Here is a 13,864-nt window from a genome sequence, read left to right on the forward strand (position 1 = left end):
ATAGTACTCAGAAGAGACATGCAGACTTAACAATCCTGTCATTCCAAAATAAGAATTTTCCATCACTGACACTAGAATTATCTTGGCAACACTGGTTCATTCTACGTTAGCAGGTATCAGTGGATAAAACATCCCAGCATTTGGCTGGAGTGAGTATCAAATTCAAAATCACATAAAATAAAACCTGTGGTGCCTGGAAAATTGAATCATATTATACTTTTCAAAACGGTCACATATAAACTTACTACAAGTAGTGTTCAAGCCAAAGCATGTTTGGAACAAGAAACTTTTTGCACTGACTCCATCATCTTTCCATTCTTTCAATAAAAGAACAGTTGAGTTTCTAGAAAACAGACAAAGTATTCTATTTGTAGGTAGCTATAGACTTTTATCCCAAGGGAATAGTGCACAGGCTTGGGAATATTCTTACCATCTTCCTGTCTAATGAAGCAACCCACACACAAGAATTTGTTTTATTGTTTTTGCTTTTTCTCAGAATGTACAGCATTAAAACAGAGAAAATTTTGTAAAAAAGCATGATGCATCATACAAACACTCTATAAGACTTGGCAAAAACATTATAAAATGAAAGATATTTTAAATTGTGCCTATACCCTGAATTCTATCAAAATTCCACTATTAAGGATACCTTGGAGAAAAGTGGCCTGCCTTCTCAAGTAAGTTTTAGGATTAATAACTTCTGTACAAACACACACACACACACACATATAAAATACCAACACACAAATGCCTGGAAAGCTTTTGGACATGAGTGAAATCTTTCCAATTATTTCTGCCAACAAATTCATGATAAATCATCTGCCTATTCAGCTTTCAGAAACAAATCAAAAAATCCTTCTCTAATGTCACCTATTTTGCTTTTATTCACTCAATTTCACATGACGTAAAGTTGGAGATTACACTGCCTTTCTTATTAAAGAAAAAAAGTGAAAGTGTTACTCAATCACATTCGACTCTTTGTGACCCCATAGACTGTAGCCCACCAGGCTCCTCTGTCCATGGAATTTTCCAGGCAAGAATGCTAGAGTGGGCTGCCATCTCCTTTTCCAGGGGGTCTTCCCAATCCATGAATCAAACTGGCGGCTCCTGCCCTGGCAGGTGGGTTCTTTACCACTGAGCCGCCAGGGAAGCCCTGAAGCACTACCTGGACAGCACTTAAAGCAAATTTAAAATGAATTAAAGAAACAGCACTGGTGTGAGTTCTAATGATTATGAAATCACTTTCAGGCAGAAGTGGGCTACACATGGAGGGACAGATTTCTTGAGAGATAGGGAGATGGGGAGAAAAATTAATCTTGCAACTCTTGTTAAAGAGACAAAAAAAAGAGGGGTAAGTGCAAAAAGGGAAGAGCTAGACTTAACTCAATTTTTTAAAAAAGCTAGACAATGAGAACAAGAAGATAAATAAGAGAGAGACAAATACAAGAGAAGCCATTTTTAAAACTCCATGAGTCTTGTGATAAGGATTAAAGTACAAAGCGATCAATAAATGCTCAAAAAAGGAGTATCCTACCACCTGATTCATATTTAACGTGACTATAATCATCCAAAATTGCTCTACCATATCTTTATGTAAAAGACATCCACTGTGGATCACATAAAAGTAAAAAGATGTCATAAAATCCTGCAGTATAGACAATATTTTTAGGAAGAGAAACTACTTAGATGCAATCAAGCACATTCCACTTTTTTACAAATAAAAATTCTGACCTAAAGTTCGGAGACATGAAATAACTTGGCAAGGTCAATAGGTATGTTATTTACTCATCTAATACTTGTACCTTGAATACCACTCCAGGTTCACTTCTTTACCACGCCAAAAATCTAGAATTTAAAAGTCAATTCTTTCTATTCAACATCTCCCTTATAATAATATAATTTATATTTGTCCATGAAGTAAAATCATTTTAGATATTATAAACAAAGCCAGGATTGGCTATGTTCATATTAACATCTGTATTAGTTAATTTATAATTAATTACTGAAGCATAACATGTAATTTTAAAATAATAAATGATACTGAAATACATTTGGTCCCATCTTTGTAAAGAAATAGCATAACATAAACTAAAGGCCATTTCCACTGTTTAAAATAGAATCCAGTGCGTACAGACATGCGCGCGCGCACACACACACACACACATACACATATCTAATAAAAGAAATCCCCAGGCATATTTTTTGAAAAACTGAATGACCAAACTAATTCTTCATTTCCTTTTCTAGAGATAAAATTCATGTAACTCTTTTAATAAAGGCGGTTCCTTTCATTTACTTTGCTCCTGTGCATTTCTTGTTAAATTCTATAAACTCATTTACTGGAATAGCAGCGCCAAATAAATTCACAAACAACTTTGCTCATCTGACCAAGTTTAGTAAACTACATAAAATAGGTAGTTAAATAGTGACTCCAAAACCCCATAGTTAATCAATTAAAAAAAATATTAATCAGAAAACCAAGCAAAAATCCTCTGGAATTCATTCTATTTGTACATCCATTAGAACATCATTTTATCTGAAAATAAACAACCTTTATTCATTAAAAGAAAGACTACAAGAAAGTATGTCCTGTGAGAATCAGTTCTTTATACAACACCAGTTACACGTCCATCACAATTAATCTTAGGTAATTTCCATATCTCATAACACAAACTTTCCAGTAACCATTTGGCCAGAAGCAAGTATCTCCTAAAACTTAAAAAAAACAGTCAATTCTTTCTATTCAACACCTCCTACAAGAATGATTTCATCATTCCTCATCTTTGTGTTGGACATGAATCCCGTCATGACTGAAACTGCTAAAAGGTTCTAAAGGTATTTTAAACTAGTATTTATTTAGATTTTATTATTGATTTAGACAGGAAACACCCAAGGCTTACTATATACAAAGACAACAAATGAAAACATTTGAAGAATTCTGTGGAAGTGGTTGCACTTCTACCATAAAAGCTATGTATAAACTTGAGAGAGAAAACTTTAATGTACCTAAAGTGATGACATCATAAACATTTAACATATGATAAAGTTAGAACTTTCTAAGGAAAAAAATCAAGGTATCCATAAGGCTACAAGAGCAACATGGTTAAGAAAGGAGTAAAGAATCTGCTTGTAATGTGGGAGACCTGGGTTTGATCCCTGGGTTGGGAAGATCCCCTGGAAAAGGGAATGGCTACTCATTCCAGTATTCTTGCCTGGAGAGTTCCATGGAAAGAGGAGCGTGGCGGGCTACAGTCCATGGGGTTGCAAAGAGTCAGACACAGTTGAGTGACTAACACTTTCACTAAGAAAGGAGTAGAAAGGGGAATTGGGCTGAATCCCTAGGTTATTCATTGGCTATTAAGCACTCACTCACACACACACAAATCCATTCAAAAATAAATATAAATAAATTAGAGACCTGAAACATACATAGCTGATTCTTGAAAAATGTGGGAGTTAGGGGTGCCAACACTGTGTACAGTTGAAAATCCACACATAACTTATGGTCATCACTCCAAATATGTGATTCCTCCTCTGTCCCACAGTTCCTCAGCACCCACACATTCAACCAGTTAGGATGGTGTGGAGAAGGCAATGGCAGCCCACCCCAGTGTTCTTGCCTGGAGAATCCCAGGGACGGGGGAGCCTGGTGGGCTGCCGTCTGTGGGGTCACATGGAGTCGGACACGGCTGAAGTGACTTAGCAGCAGCAGCAGCAGTATTATAGCACTTAACTACTGAAACAAATCTGCACGAGTGGACCTGCACAGTTCAAATCAATGTTGTTCAAAGGTCAACTGTGCCTGGTAAAAGGTAAACCCAATATGGAGGCAGTAAGAATTACAATAGGAAGTGCTCTCTCTGTTTGTCTTGTAAGGAATTTTACCTCAAAAATAAATGTTCTTAACAAAAAACACATCTCACATCTTCTTAGTCTAGTAGTAGTAGGGTTAACAGGATGAAACATATAGAACAAGAAGTGAAAGTGAAAAACATACATGATGGGTTCTGTTTCTGTTAAGAAGTTTAACAAGATCACAGATTTTTATAACTTAACTTCAATAAAGGCTCAGTACCCTGTGAAGCTAAAGTAAGAAACCATTAGCATTTAAAAGAAGGAATCAATATATTTTTCCAATTGTCATTTGTTCTTTATTAGGAAGAAACGTTACACACATATATTTGGGTATATGTGTATTTTTAATCTTTTTCCGTCTTATTATTTAACACATTCATGAGAGCATAAGAGTAACAAGTGTATATGATAAACTGCACATTGGATTGATTCTGTTCCTGGCTTTGCCCCTGGTGAGAGTGGAACCTTCTGGAAACAATTTACATCTCTGTGACAGTTCCCCAGATGTGAATGTATCAAGTGTCGATTGATGTTGGCTTTCTATTTTTTTTATTTGCTGACATGTTCAAATATTAAACATTTTGAAGTATTTTAAAGATCATGTATTCTGATCTGTTATGTCAATAAGCTACTTCCTGAGAACCAGAACTAAATTAGGCACTTTTGAAAGTTTATTTATGTTTTTCAAAGCATTAAAATTCCATATGGGAATTTATGTTTTTTGCTTAAATAAATTCATGAAAAGATTCCTATCTCTTCTAAAGCACCAATAAAATGACTGCCTACATTGTCAGAGGAAAGTAGAGTCCTACAGTAATCATCCAGATAATTACCATAAAATCATTTTACTGTGGAAAGTGATAAACTGTTTTATCAAGTAAAATTACAGAGTTTGCTTGGTTTCTCAATTTCGAATTTCCATTTAGATTTGTAGCCAATTTTCTTCTGCTTTTAAAAATTAAACATTTCTCTGGTGCCTATTACATGATCAGCTATGTTTATGCAGTAAGTAAGAATATACTGTCCTCAAGCTCATCTGATGGGGCTTTCCCTGTGGCTCAGCAGTAAAGAATATGCTTGCAATGCAGGAGAGCCATGAGACCTGGGTTCGATTCCTGGGTGGGGAAGATCCCTTGGAGAAGAGCATGGTAACCCACTCCAGTATTTCTGCCAGGAGAATCCCATGGACAGAGGAGCCTGGCAGGCTGCAGTCCATGGGTTTGCAAAGTCACACGACTGAAACGACTGAGCACGTAATCTCACCTGATAGTGGTATTAAAAGAATGTTTTATGAAAATCTTACCAGATCCAAATAAATCAGAATCTCTATTTTACTTTTTGGACCTGGAAAATATTTTTTTGACAGTTTCACAACTGGCTTTACATAAACTTGGATGGAAAATTGCTTTGGTTAGTTCTGTCTCCTGAACTCTCTTTTCCATTGTTGGGGAAAAACATACCTCTCTGATCATCAATTTCTAAGCAGATTCAGGCTACGATTCAGACTCTTAGCACTTTAGTGTCTTATACAATTTAAGTAAAAGCCTATGTAGGTTTTTTTTTTTTTTTGAAGTGATTTTTATATCAGAAATGTTGTGACTTTACCTTTTACTAGTTTGCTACTTTATTAAAATAGTAAATTTTAATAAATATAATAAATTTTAGCAAATGTATTTTATTGCCTTTTCTAAATATTTGTAATTATGTAAGTGGTGAACAAAAGCAAATAGGAGTAGAAAACAGAGAAATGAACATGTCTCATGTTGAAAGCTACTGTTTCGGATGATTCCAAAAAGAGCTTTCAGATGACCCTCTTGACAGCTGCAATCTGAAAAAGGTACGACCAGTACTATACTCCCTGGTAACCACAAGAAAGAGAGGCTAACAAAAACTTCAGTCAACTAAGGATAAAAAAAAACTTGGCCCCTTGATAACTTACGTGATAGACTAAACAGCATCAGATATCACATCTGAGAAGGATTCTTAAACACAATTCCTACACAACTTTATGAAAGAAAGCTTTTTTTTTTTTTTTTAACTGTTCCCAAGTTTCTTCTTGTTACAAAACACAGAAAGGGATCTAAATTTTTAAAATTCCTTCATGCCAACCAGTTTCTAGTTTAGAAAAGACTTCTTTTTTCTTTCAGGTAGAGAGTAGACCAGTACAAGATGTGCTTATTATCCAAATATGTGTTCCCAGGGGCTCACAGCTGAAAGGTGGCATAGGCTAACCAACGCCATCCTAAGGCACAGACTTCCTGAGAATTCACGCAGAGTGGTCCACCCAACTGTCTCTGCCCACTTTAACACCAGCACCTCTTGTGCCATCTGTCAGTCTCCAGTTGACTATAGAAATTTGGAAAATTCTAATAATTCACTATAACTACAATTAAGTTATACCTACCAAAACAAAGGGTTTTCTAAGTTGATCAAATTAACATTGATTAAACTCTCTAAATCATATTTAACATCATCAACAATTAAGAACCTGGCAAAATTAGGCTACTTAAAATACATAAAATGAATATAGGAAGGATGACCAAATAGATGGTCCAAAAAATGTATTTTGAACACAACAGTAACAAATACTTTTTACAAAACTGAAAATATTCCAAGATATCCTTGAAGGAAGTCATAACATATAACCATAGAAATGTTTACCTGGTCATTCAAAAAAGTTTATTTTTGTAAACATAACCTAAATTTTAAAATCAGAAGACAAAATTATTTTAATTACTTGTCCTACTCTTCATGCCAAAACTTTGTTCCTTTCTTTACGTAGATCTTAAAGCAGCGGCCTCTACCTGTGCCAGTTTATCTTAAATAACCAAACCCTCCTACACTAAGTATTCCCTACCTCATTTTGCTTTCATAAAAGCCAGGGAGAAGTTAATCTTTGAAAACCCAAGACTCCTGCAGAACTAAAACTAAAACCTAATCGTCCTAAATACCTAGAACCCTGCACCATTGCCTATCTACTCCTTTAGTAGTTAGCTCCCTCCAGTGAAGCTGGAAGTCACATATACCTTCTGGATGACTACTGAATGGCAGCTAACAGAAAATTTCAAAATTACTGTCTGTGTCTACACAAGAATATAACAGCAGAGACGTGCGGGCTTCATCAATACTGTAGGTCTGATGTCAGTTTTTTAGCACTGAGAACATGACCTAATGTTTCCACCAAACAAATGTCCCAGCTAAAATGACCTTCAGTTCCACTTCTGAATATGCATCCCTATACAGTAAAACATAACAACACTGCAAACAACTTTAACTAGACAGTCTCTTGGTTGAAAAAACCCTCACAAACACCTACTCAACCACAATTTTACTTCTCATCTGGCTGATTCCTACCAAGTTTCCCCCTCTTCAGATGGACTGAAAATCAAAGTTGATAAACCTTTGCACAGGAAAAAGGACCCCTGTACTAAATTTCAGCCAGACAAAATAGGGCTGTAACCATTTACAACATGCTCTGTGCTCAGTCGCTGAGTCATCTCTGCCTCTTTGCAACCCTGGGGGCTGTAGCCCACCAGGCTCCTCTGTCCATGGAATTTTCAAGGCAAGAATACTAGAGTGGGTTGCCATTTTCTACAATGGTGTCAATAACCACTGAATCGCACTGTCCCAGAATAAAAACGGAGATACTTTTCTATGACTCTAATTGTCACTTTGCATTTATTTTCTAATGAATAAAATCTATCTGTTGAGGGAAGCAAAGGAATGGACTCTTCTTAGAACTTAAGAGTGCTTAACAAATGCCTTATAGGGGGAGAAAAAAAAAAAAACATAGTAAGGTACTTTTTGTCTTGGTCTGATCTTCTGGAGAAGTAATTCAGACAGAAGCAAAGTAGACACACCATAGCCTCGGAGCTGCCTGGTTCACATAACACTGGATTAGTTGCAGAGTCATGTCCAACTCTTGTGACCCATGGACTGTAGGCTGCCAGGCTACTCTGCCCATGGGATTTCCCAGGCAAAAATACTGGAGTGGGGTTGTCATTTCCTCCTCCAAGGGACCTTCCTTACCCAGGGATCAAACCCACATCTCCTGTGTCTCCTACATTGCAGGCGGATTCTGTACCCATTGAGCCACCATGGAAGCCAAAAGGTGGTTGATATAATATCTTTGGCAGACATATATACATATATTGATGCATTTGAACTCCGGTGTTGGAGAAGAGTCTTGAGAGTTCCCTGGACTGCAAGGAGATCAAACCAGTCAATCATAAAGGAAATCAAACCTGAATATTCATTGGAAGGACAGATGCTGAAGTTGAAGCTCCAATACTTCAGCCACCTGATGCAAAGAATCGACTTATTGGAAAAAACCCTGATGGTGGGAAAGACTGAAGGCAGGAGGAGAAGGGGATGACAGAGGATGAGATGGTTGGATGGCATCACCAACTCAATGGACATGAGTTTGAGCAAACTCCAGGAGATGGTAAAGGACTGGGAAGGCTGGTATACTGCAGTCCATGGGGTCGCAGAGAGCTGGACGTAACTGAAAGACTGAACAACAACAAGAATACATATATATGTAATTGAAAAAAAAGAAAAAAGGTTCACATAATATCTTTTCAATTACATATATACATGTATATCTGTCTTCAGATATATTTACACTTACATACCCACACACTGTATCTACCTGTGTGTATATATTTTTCTCACTAATGTGAAATTTCTGTCCCCAGATATATAGACTCTTTTATTTTTACAACTATAATATTTTCTGCACAGCAATTGATATCTATTTGGGGAATATTTGAATGGCTCTGCCAAATTTTAAGTCACAGGGAAACTGAAGTGGCCTTTTGACAATTTGGAGGCAAAGAAGCATCAGAAGGAAAACAGATGAAGCCTTTACACGATCATTCACAGGACAATTAAAAAATCTGGTGACTCTCAAACAGTCATCTTGGCTCTCAAAGAAGGCAGCATTCTTTACCTTTCCAGTGGTTTGTTCCACCCCAGGATTCAGATTCTAGATGTGTTCTTGGGACATTTTCCTATGAAATTTAATAATAACCCTAAAATCACCATGCTGAGTCTACCTATGCGATGTGAAAATAGTGGGTAAGCAAATATTAATTACAGAGTGACAACTGTCCTGTTTAAAGTGAACACTGTACAATTTTTATAGTACACTGACTTATAAAAATACTATTCTAAAGCTAGTTCTCATAGACATTTCTTTCCTAAGTAGAAGATTGTCCATCTTTTCCCTTAGCTTGATAAAGAATGCTAGGTAGCCAAAATTATCTGGCATTTACAAGGATGAAAAGGAACTTTACAAAGGTCAACAGAAAACTGAATTCAAATACTTATGTAAGTACTACAAAGGACTTAGATTGAGATATATTAGTTGCAATAAACTTTCAGTTCAGTTCAGTAGAGTCATTCAGTCATGTCCAACTCTGCGACTCCATGGACTGCAGTATGCCAGGCCTCCCTGTCCATCACCAACTCCTGGAGTTTACCCAAACTCATGTTCATTGAGTCAGTGATGCCACCCAACCATCTCATCCTTTGTCATCCCCTTCTCCTGTCTTCAATCTTTCCCAGCATCAGGGTCTTTTCAAATGTCAGTTCTTCGCATCAGGTGGCCAAAGTATTAGAGTTTCAGCTTCAGCACCAGTCCTTCCAATCAATGTTCAGGACTGATTTCCTTTAGAATGGACTGGTTGGATCTCCTTGCAGTCCAAGGGACTCTCAAGAGTCTTCTCCAACACCACAGTTCAAAGCCATCAATTCTTCAGCACTCAGCTTTCTTTATAGTCCAACTCTCACATCCATACATGACTCCTGGAAAAACCATACCTTTGACTAGACAGATCTTTGTTGGCAAAGTAATATCTCTGCTTTTTAATATGCTGTCTAGGTTGGTTATAACTTTTCTTCCAAGGAGTGAGCGTCTTTTAATTTCATGGCTGCAGTCACCGTCTACAGTGATTTTGGAGCCCAAAAAATAAAGTCTGTCACTCTCTTGATTGCTTCCCCATCTACTTGCTATGAAGTGATGGGACCAGATGCCCATTGTGACATTGTACAGGAGGCAGGGATCAAGATCATCCCCAAGAAAAAGAAATGCAAAAAGGTAAAATGGTTGTCTGAGGAGGCCTTACAAATTGCTATGAAAAGAAGAGAAGCAATAAATTATAAGAATTAACAATTTCGAAACTTTGAGAGAGCGAGAAAGAGTATGTGTGTGTATTTAATGAAGAGAGGCAGAAGAAAGGAGCAGAGGAAAATTCAGTGATGGCAGATTCCCACCTGAGTACCTGCCACAACTGTACTGCCCCTAAGAGAAGTCAATTGATGCGGAATGTGTATTGTGATAGATCTGATACGGTAGCTGTGAGAGGATAGTCAAGTACTCAAATGGAAGTACCTAATGAAATGAACAATGTAGAACTGAAGCTCAGGAATCAGGTTAGAGCAGCAGCAGTGAGCTTTGATTCATCTCATCCAAATTGGAAAGAGCAGGAGCTAGGCTATTAAGTGAAACTAACACTGCACGGCTGCCAAGGGCCCAGGACTGTAACGTGAACTATATTTAATCATTTTAACCCTGACAATGATTTAATAAGTATGGCCATAGTAGCCTCATTTCTAAAAGGAGGAAAGCAAGTCTCAGATAAGTGAAGTCACTTGACCAAAGAAACGAGGTATTCTGAATTTAAGCCTTTCCTCTCTTTACAGTACCATTCTGACTCTTTAGAAGAATATCTGGGAACATGATATAAATGAGGCTTCCCAGGTGGCTCAGAAGTAAAGAATCCACCTTCCAATGCAGGAGACACAGAAGATGCGGGTTTGATCCTTGGGTCAGGAAGATCCCCTGGAGGAGAAAATCCCAATCCACCCCAGTGTTCTTGTCTAGAAAATTTCATGGACAAAGGAGCATGATGGGGTACAATCCATAAGATCACAAAAGAGTTTGGCCAAAGAGTTGATATGAATGAAATTTCTAAGCAAGTGAACCTGGAGAGACGAACAGGGAGCCAAACAGAACTTTGACTTTATCTCCATCCTATAAAGCCTTAGAGACCTCCAGCACTGGGAACACTTCATGATGTTCCTAAAAATCTCAATGAAAACATCCATATTTCTGCTAAAATCAGTCACATGAGGAATTTGGATTTCCAGTCAGCAGCAATCATGGAACTCACCTTTAGGGCATGAAGTCAAATACAACAGGCCTGGGAAATAATCAAACTTCCCCCAATTGCTAATTGATTTCTACATGCATAGTTTTGTTGACAGCTACTTATTTTAGTGCAAATTTTCTTTATTCTGTATTAATAATCTCACCGAACAAAAGGCAAATTCCCACACTATGGGACAAGCCTGAGTGTTCGAATTCAGCAATTGCTAAGCAATTGTTTTGAGAATTTTGTGTTTGGAATCTCTTCCCGCAGCAAAATGCTGCTGACTGCAGATTCTTATCAGCTGGTTCCTCAGGCATGGGCTCCAATTTTATTACTTCTTGGTTTTGCTCTCTGAAATTCTCTGCCACACAGTTTTAAAAGCCAATAAAAGTAAATTCTGTACTAAACACAGAGCTTTAGTCTTTCACAGAAAAGATCTCTCAAATTTTCCTGGGCCATTTTTCTAGGGCTTCTCTCTTGAATTGGTTGTTCATTCTACTTTTGCTGTCCGTGGGACAGAGAAGATGAAAGAAAGTAAGAGTATTTTATTCAATATGATTTTTCCCCATTGTTTTTTTTTATCTTTGGGATTTCTTCTCTAACATCACTCTGATGATACACTAAAATAAGCTCCTTCACATTATCCAAACAACTGGTCAACTTAGCAATAAACTCTGCAATTCAAATGACGGAAAAGACATGAAGTTTTTGCTAGGTTGAATTAAACTGTTTTTCAAACATGTCAGTTCAACCAAATAATTGAAATTCTAAGTACCTGCAGTTGGAGAAGTCAGAGCAAGAAAGCACATTCAGGAATCCACCAAGAAGAATTTCTTCATTTAGGTTTAGTTGGATTTCTTCAATTGGATGAAATTTTGTCAAGAAGAAAAGTTCAATTTCAAAGAATAAAAGCATAAGTTTGAAAAGTGAGTTAATTCACTTACTGAAATAACCACAACAGGATATAAAATGGAAAGATTACTCTCTTCCAGCATATTCAGTAACCTCTGGGTTTCTTCAAAATCAGAGGTCATAACCTGAAAGACCAGAAAAATAAAAGAAAGTGAAAAGAAGTTAAGTGACTCGAGAGTTAATTCAAGGAGAAAAATGGAGAGCTTTTAAATATTTAAACATTCAAAATATCTATCAAGCTTAATTTTAAATTTTCAAACAATGTTGATACCCATAAGATTATAGCTATTAAAATTTAAAGAATTCATTAATTCAAACCTGTCTTTTTGTCTAATTTTTATCAGAAACTTGAAAATACTGTCTAAAGAAATATCACTCTCTTTTCATTATGGGAACTAGGTTGTAAGAAAACGCTATTTCCCTATTTCAAAAGACAAAAATAACATTTTGAAATAAATATTGAGTAATACAACTCACCTATCAAAGTCTTAAATTCAAATATTTAAGAATCAAGAAAACTAAGTACTCTTCCACATTACATTCACACAAATTCTCAAGTACTTTCAATCACTTGTATTTACTACTTACATTCACACAAACAAAGCTGTAGCATTGCTCTAAGATGATTTGCTGAAGATCTTGGCCAGATATGACTTTTACATGCTAGGAGAAAGAACACACAGGAAAAAAGAGTTTACAAACTATACAGAAAACCAAACATGAAGATAAACAACTTTATGAACACAAAATTTCTACAGGCATATAAAGCCAAGGACCATATATAAAAACAAAATAATTTGAACTTAAGTTTCTGAGGCTAAAAAAAAAAAGAGCATTTGAAATAGTCCATAAATAGTTAATATTATTATAGCAAATAAGGATATGGGAAATCGTTTTAGATAAAAAGAAGCAGAAAAAGCTCAAGATATATTCAGGACTAGGTAAATAGTCTGGCTTTTTTTAATATAAAAATATACTGCAGAAAACAACTGAATAAAATTTAAAAGTTGGTTATATGAGATTTGTTAAAGGATTCTGGAAGCGTGTTAAATACGACAGTTACAAAGAAGAGATTTCACTAAATATGGAATGACTATAAACAGGGAAAGCAACAAAAGATTGTATCGTAAGACGGCTTCTTCTGAGGGTCAGAATAGGAAGACCCTGAGCTCACCCTCCCATGAAAGACCAAAACTACAGCTACATACAGAATAATTATCTCTGAAAACGACTTGAACATTAGCAGAACAGACTTTCTATGACCAAGGATATGAAGAAAAGGCTGCATCAAGCCAGGTGGGGCCAGGCAGAGGGGCAGTCTAGTCAGAACCCCCATCCTGGCGCCTCACTCCATATGCAAGAGGAACACTGCGAACACGAAGGCCCCCTGAGGAGCTTGGAGTCTGAGCCCCAGGCTGCATTCCCCAGCCTGGGGCAGAGGGGCCTGCACCAGGAAGATGGCTGCCATCACACTTGGCTTGAGAAAACAATGTCTGAAAACTTCCTAACTCTGGGGAAGAAAACAGATATCCATGTCCAGGAAGTATAGAAAGTACCAAACAAAATGAATCCAAAGAGATGTATACCAAGACACGTTACAATTAAAATGACAAAACTCAAAGATAGAGAATCTGAAAATCAGCAAGAGAAAAACAATTAGTTATATACAAGAGAAGCTTCATAAGACTAGCAGCTATTTTTTTTCAGCTGAAATTTATAGCCCCAGAAGCAACTAACATGATATATTCAAATTATAGAAAGGGGAAAACTTACAACCAAGAATACTCTACTTGACAAGATTATGATTCAAAATCGAAAGAGAGATAAGAGTTTTCTACAAGCAAAAGCTAAAACAGTCTGTCACCACAAAACTGGCCTTACAGGAAATGTTAAAGGGAATTCTTTAAATGTAAAATGCCATAGCTAGAAACCAGAAATTTATG

General features: G+C 36.7%; 1 protein-coding gene across 4 annotated transcripts in view; it reads right to left on the minus strand.

Moving 5' to 3' along the window:
* Window positions 1-13,864, minus strand: part of CRPPA (CDP-L-ribitol pyrophosphorylase A) — a 338,948-nt gene that overhangs the window by 150,133 nt on the left and 174,951 nt on the right. For all 4 annotated transcript variants that reach the window (XR_009696636.1, XM_061165011.1, XM_061165008.1 and 1 more), the window contains exons 7-8: window positions 12,510-12,584; window positions 11,954-12,046 (exon numbers count right to left, since the gene is read on the minus strand). Coding sequence is in view for 3 of the 4 variants with exons in the window: in XM_061165011.1 (XP_061020994.1) it covers window positions 11,954-12,046; window positions 12,510-12,584 (168 nt within the window). In the remaining variant the exon portion in view is untranslated. The remainder of the gene's footprint in view (window positions 1-11,953; window positions 12,047-12,509; window positions 12,585-13,864) is intronic.

The sequence above is a fragment of the Dama dama genome, chromosome 18, assembly GCF_033118175.1.
Source record: "Dama dama isolate Ldn47 chromosome 18, ASM3311817v1, whole genome shotgun sequence".
Lineage (NCBI taxonomy): Eukaryota > Metazoa > Chordata > Mammalia > Artiodactyla > Cervidae > Dama > Dama dama.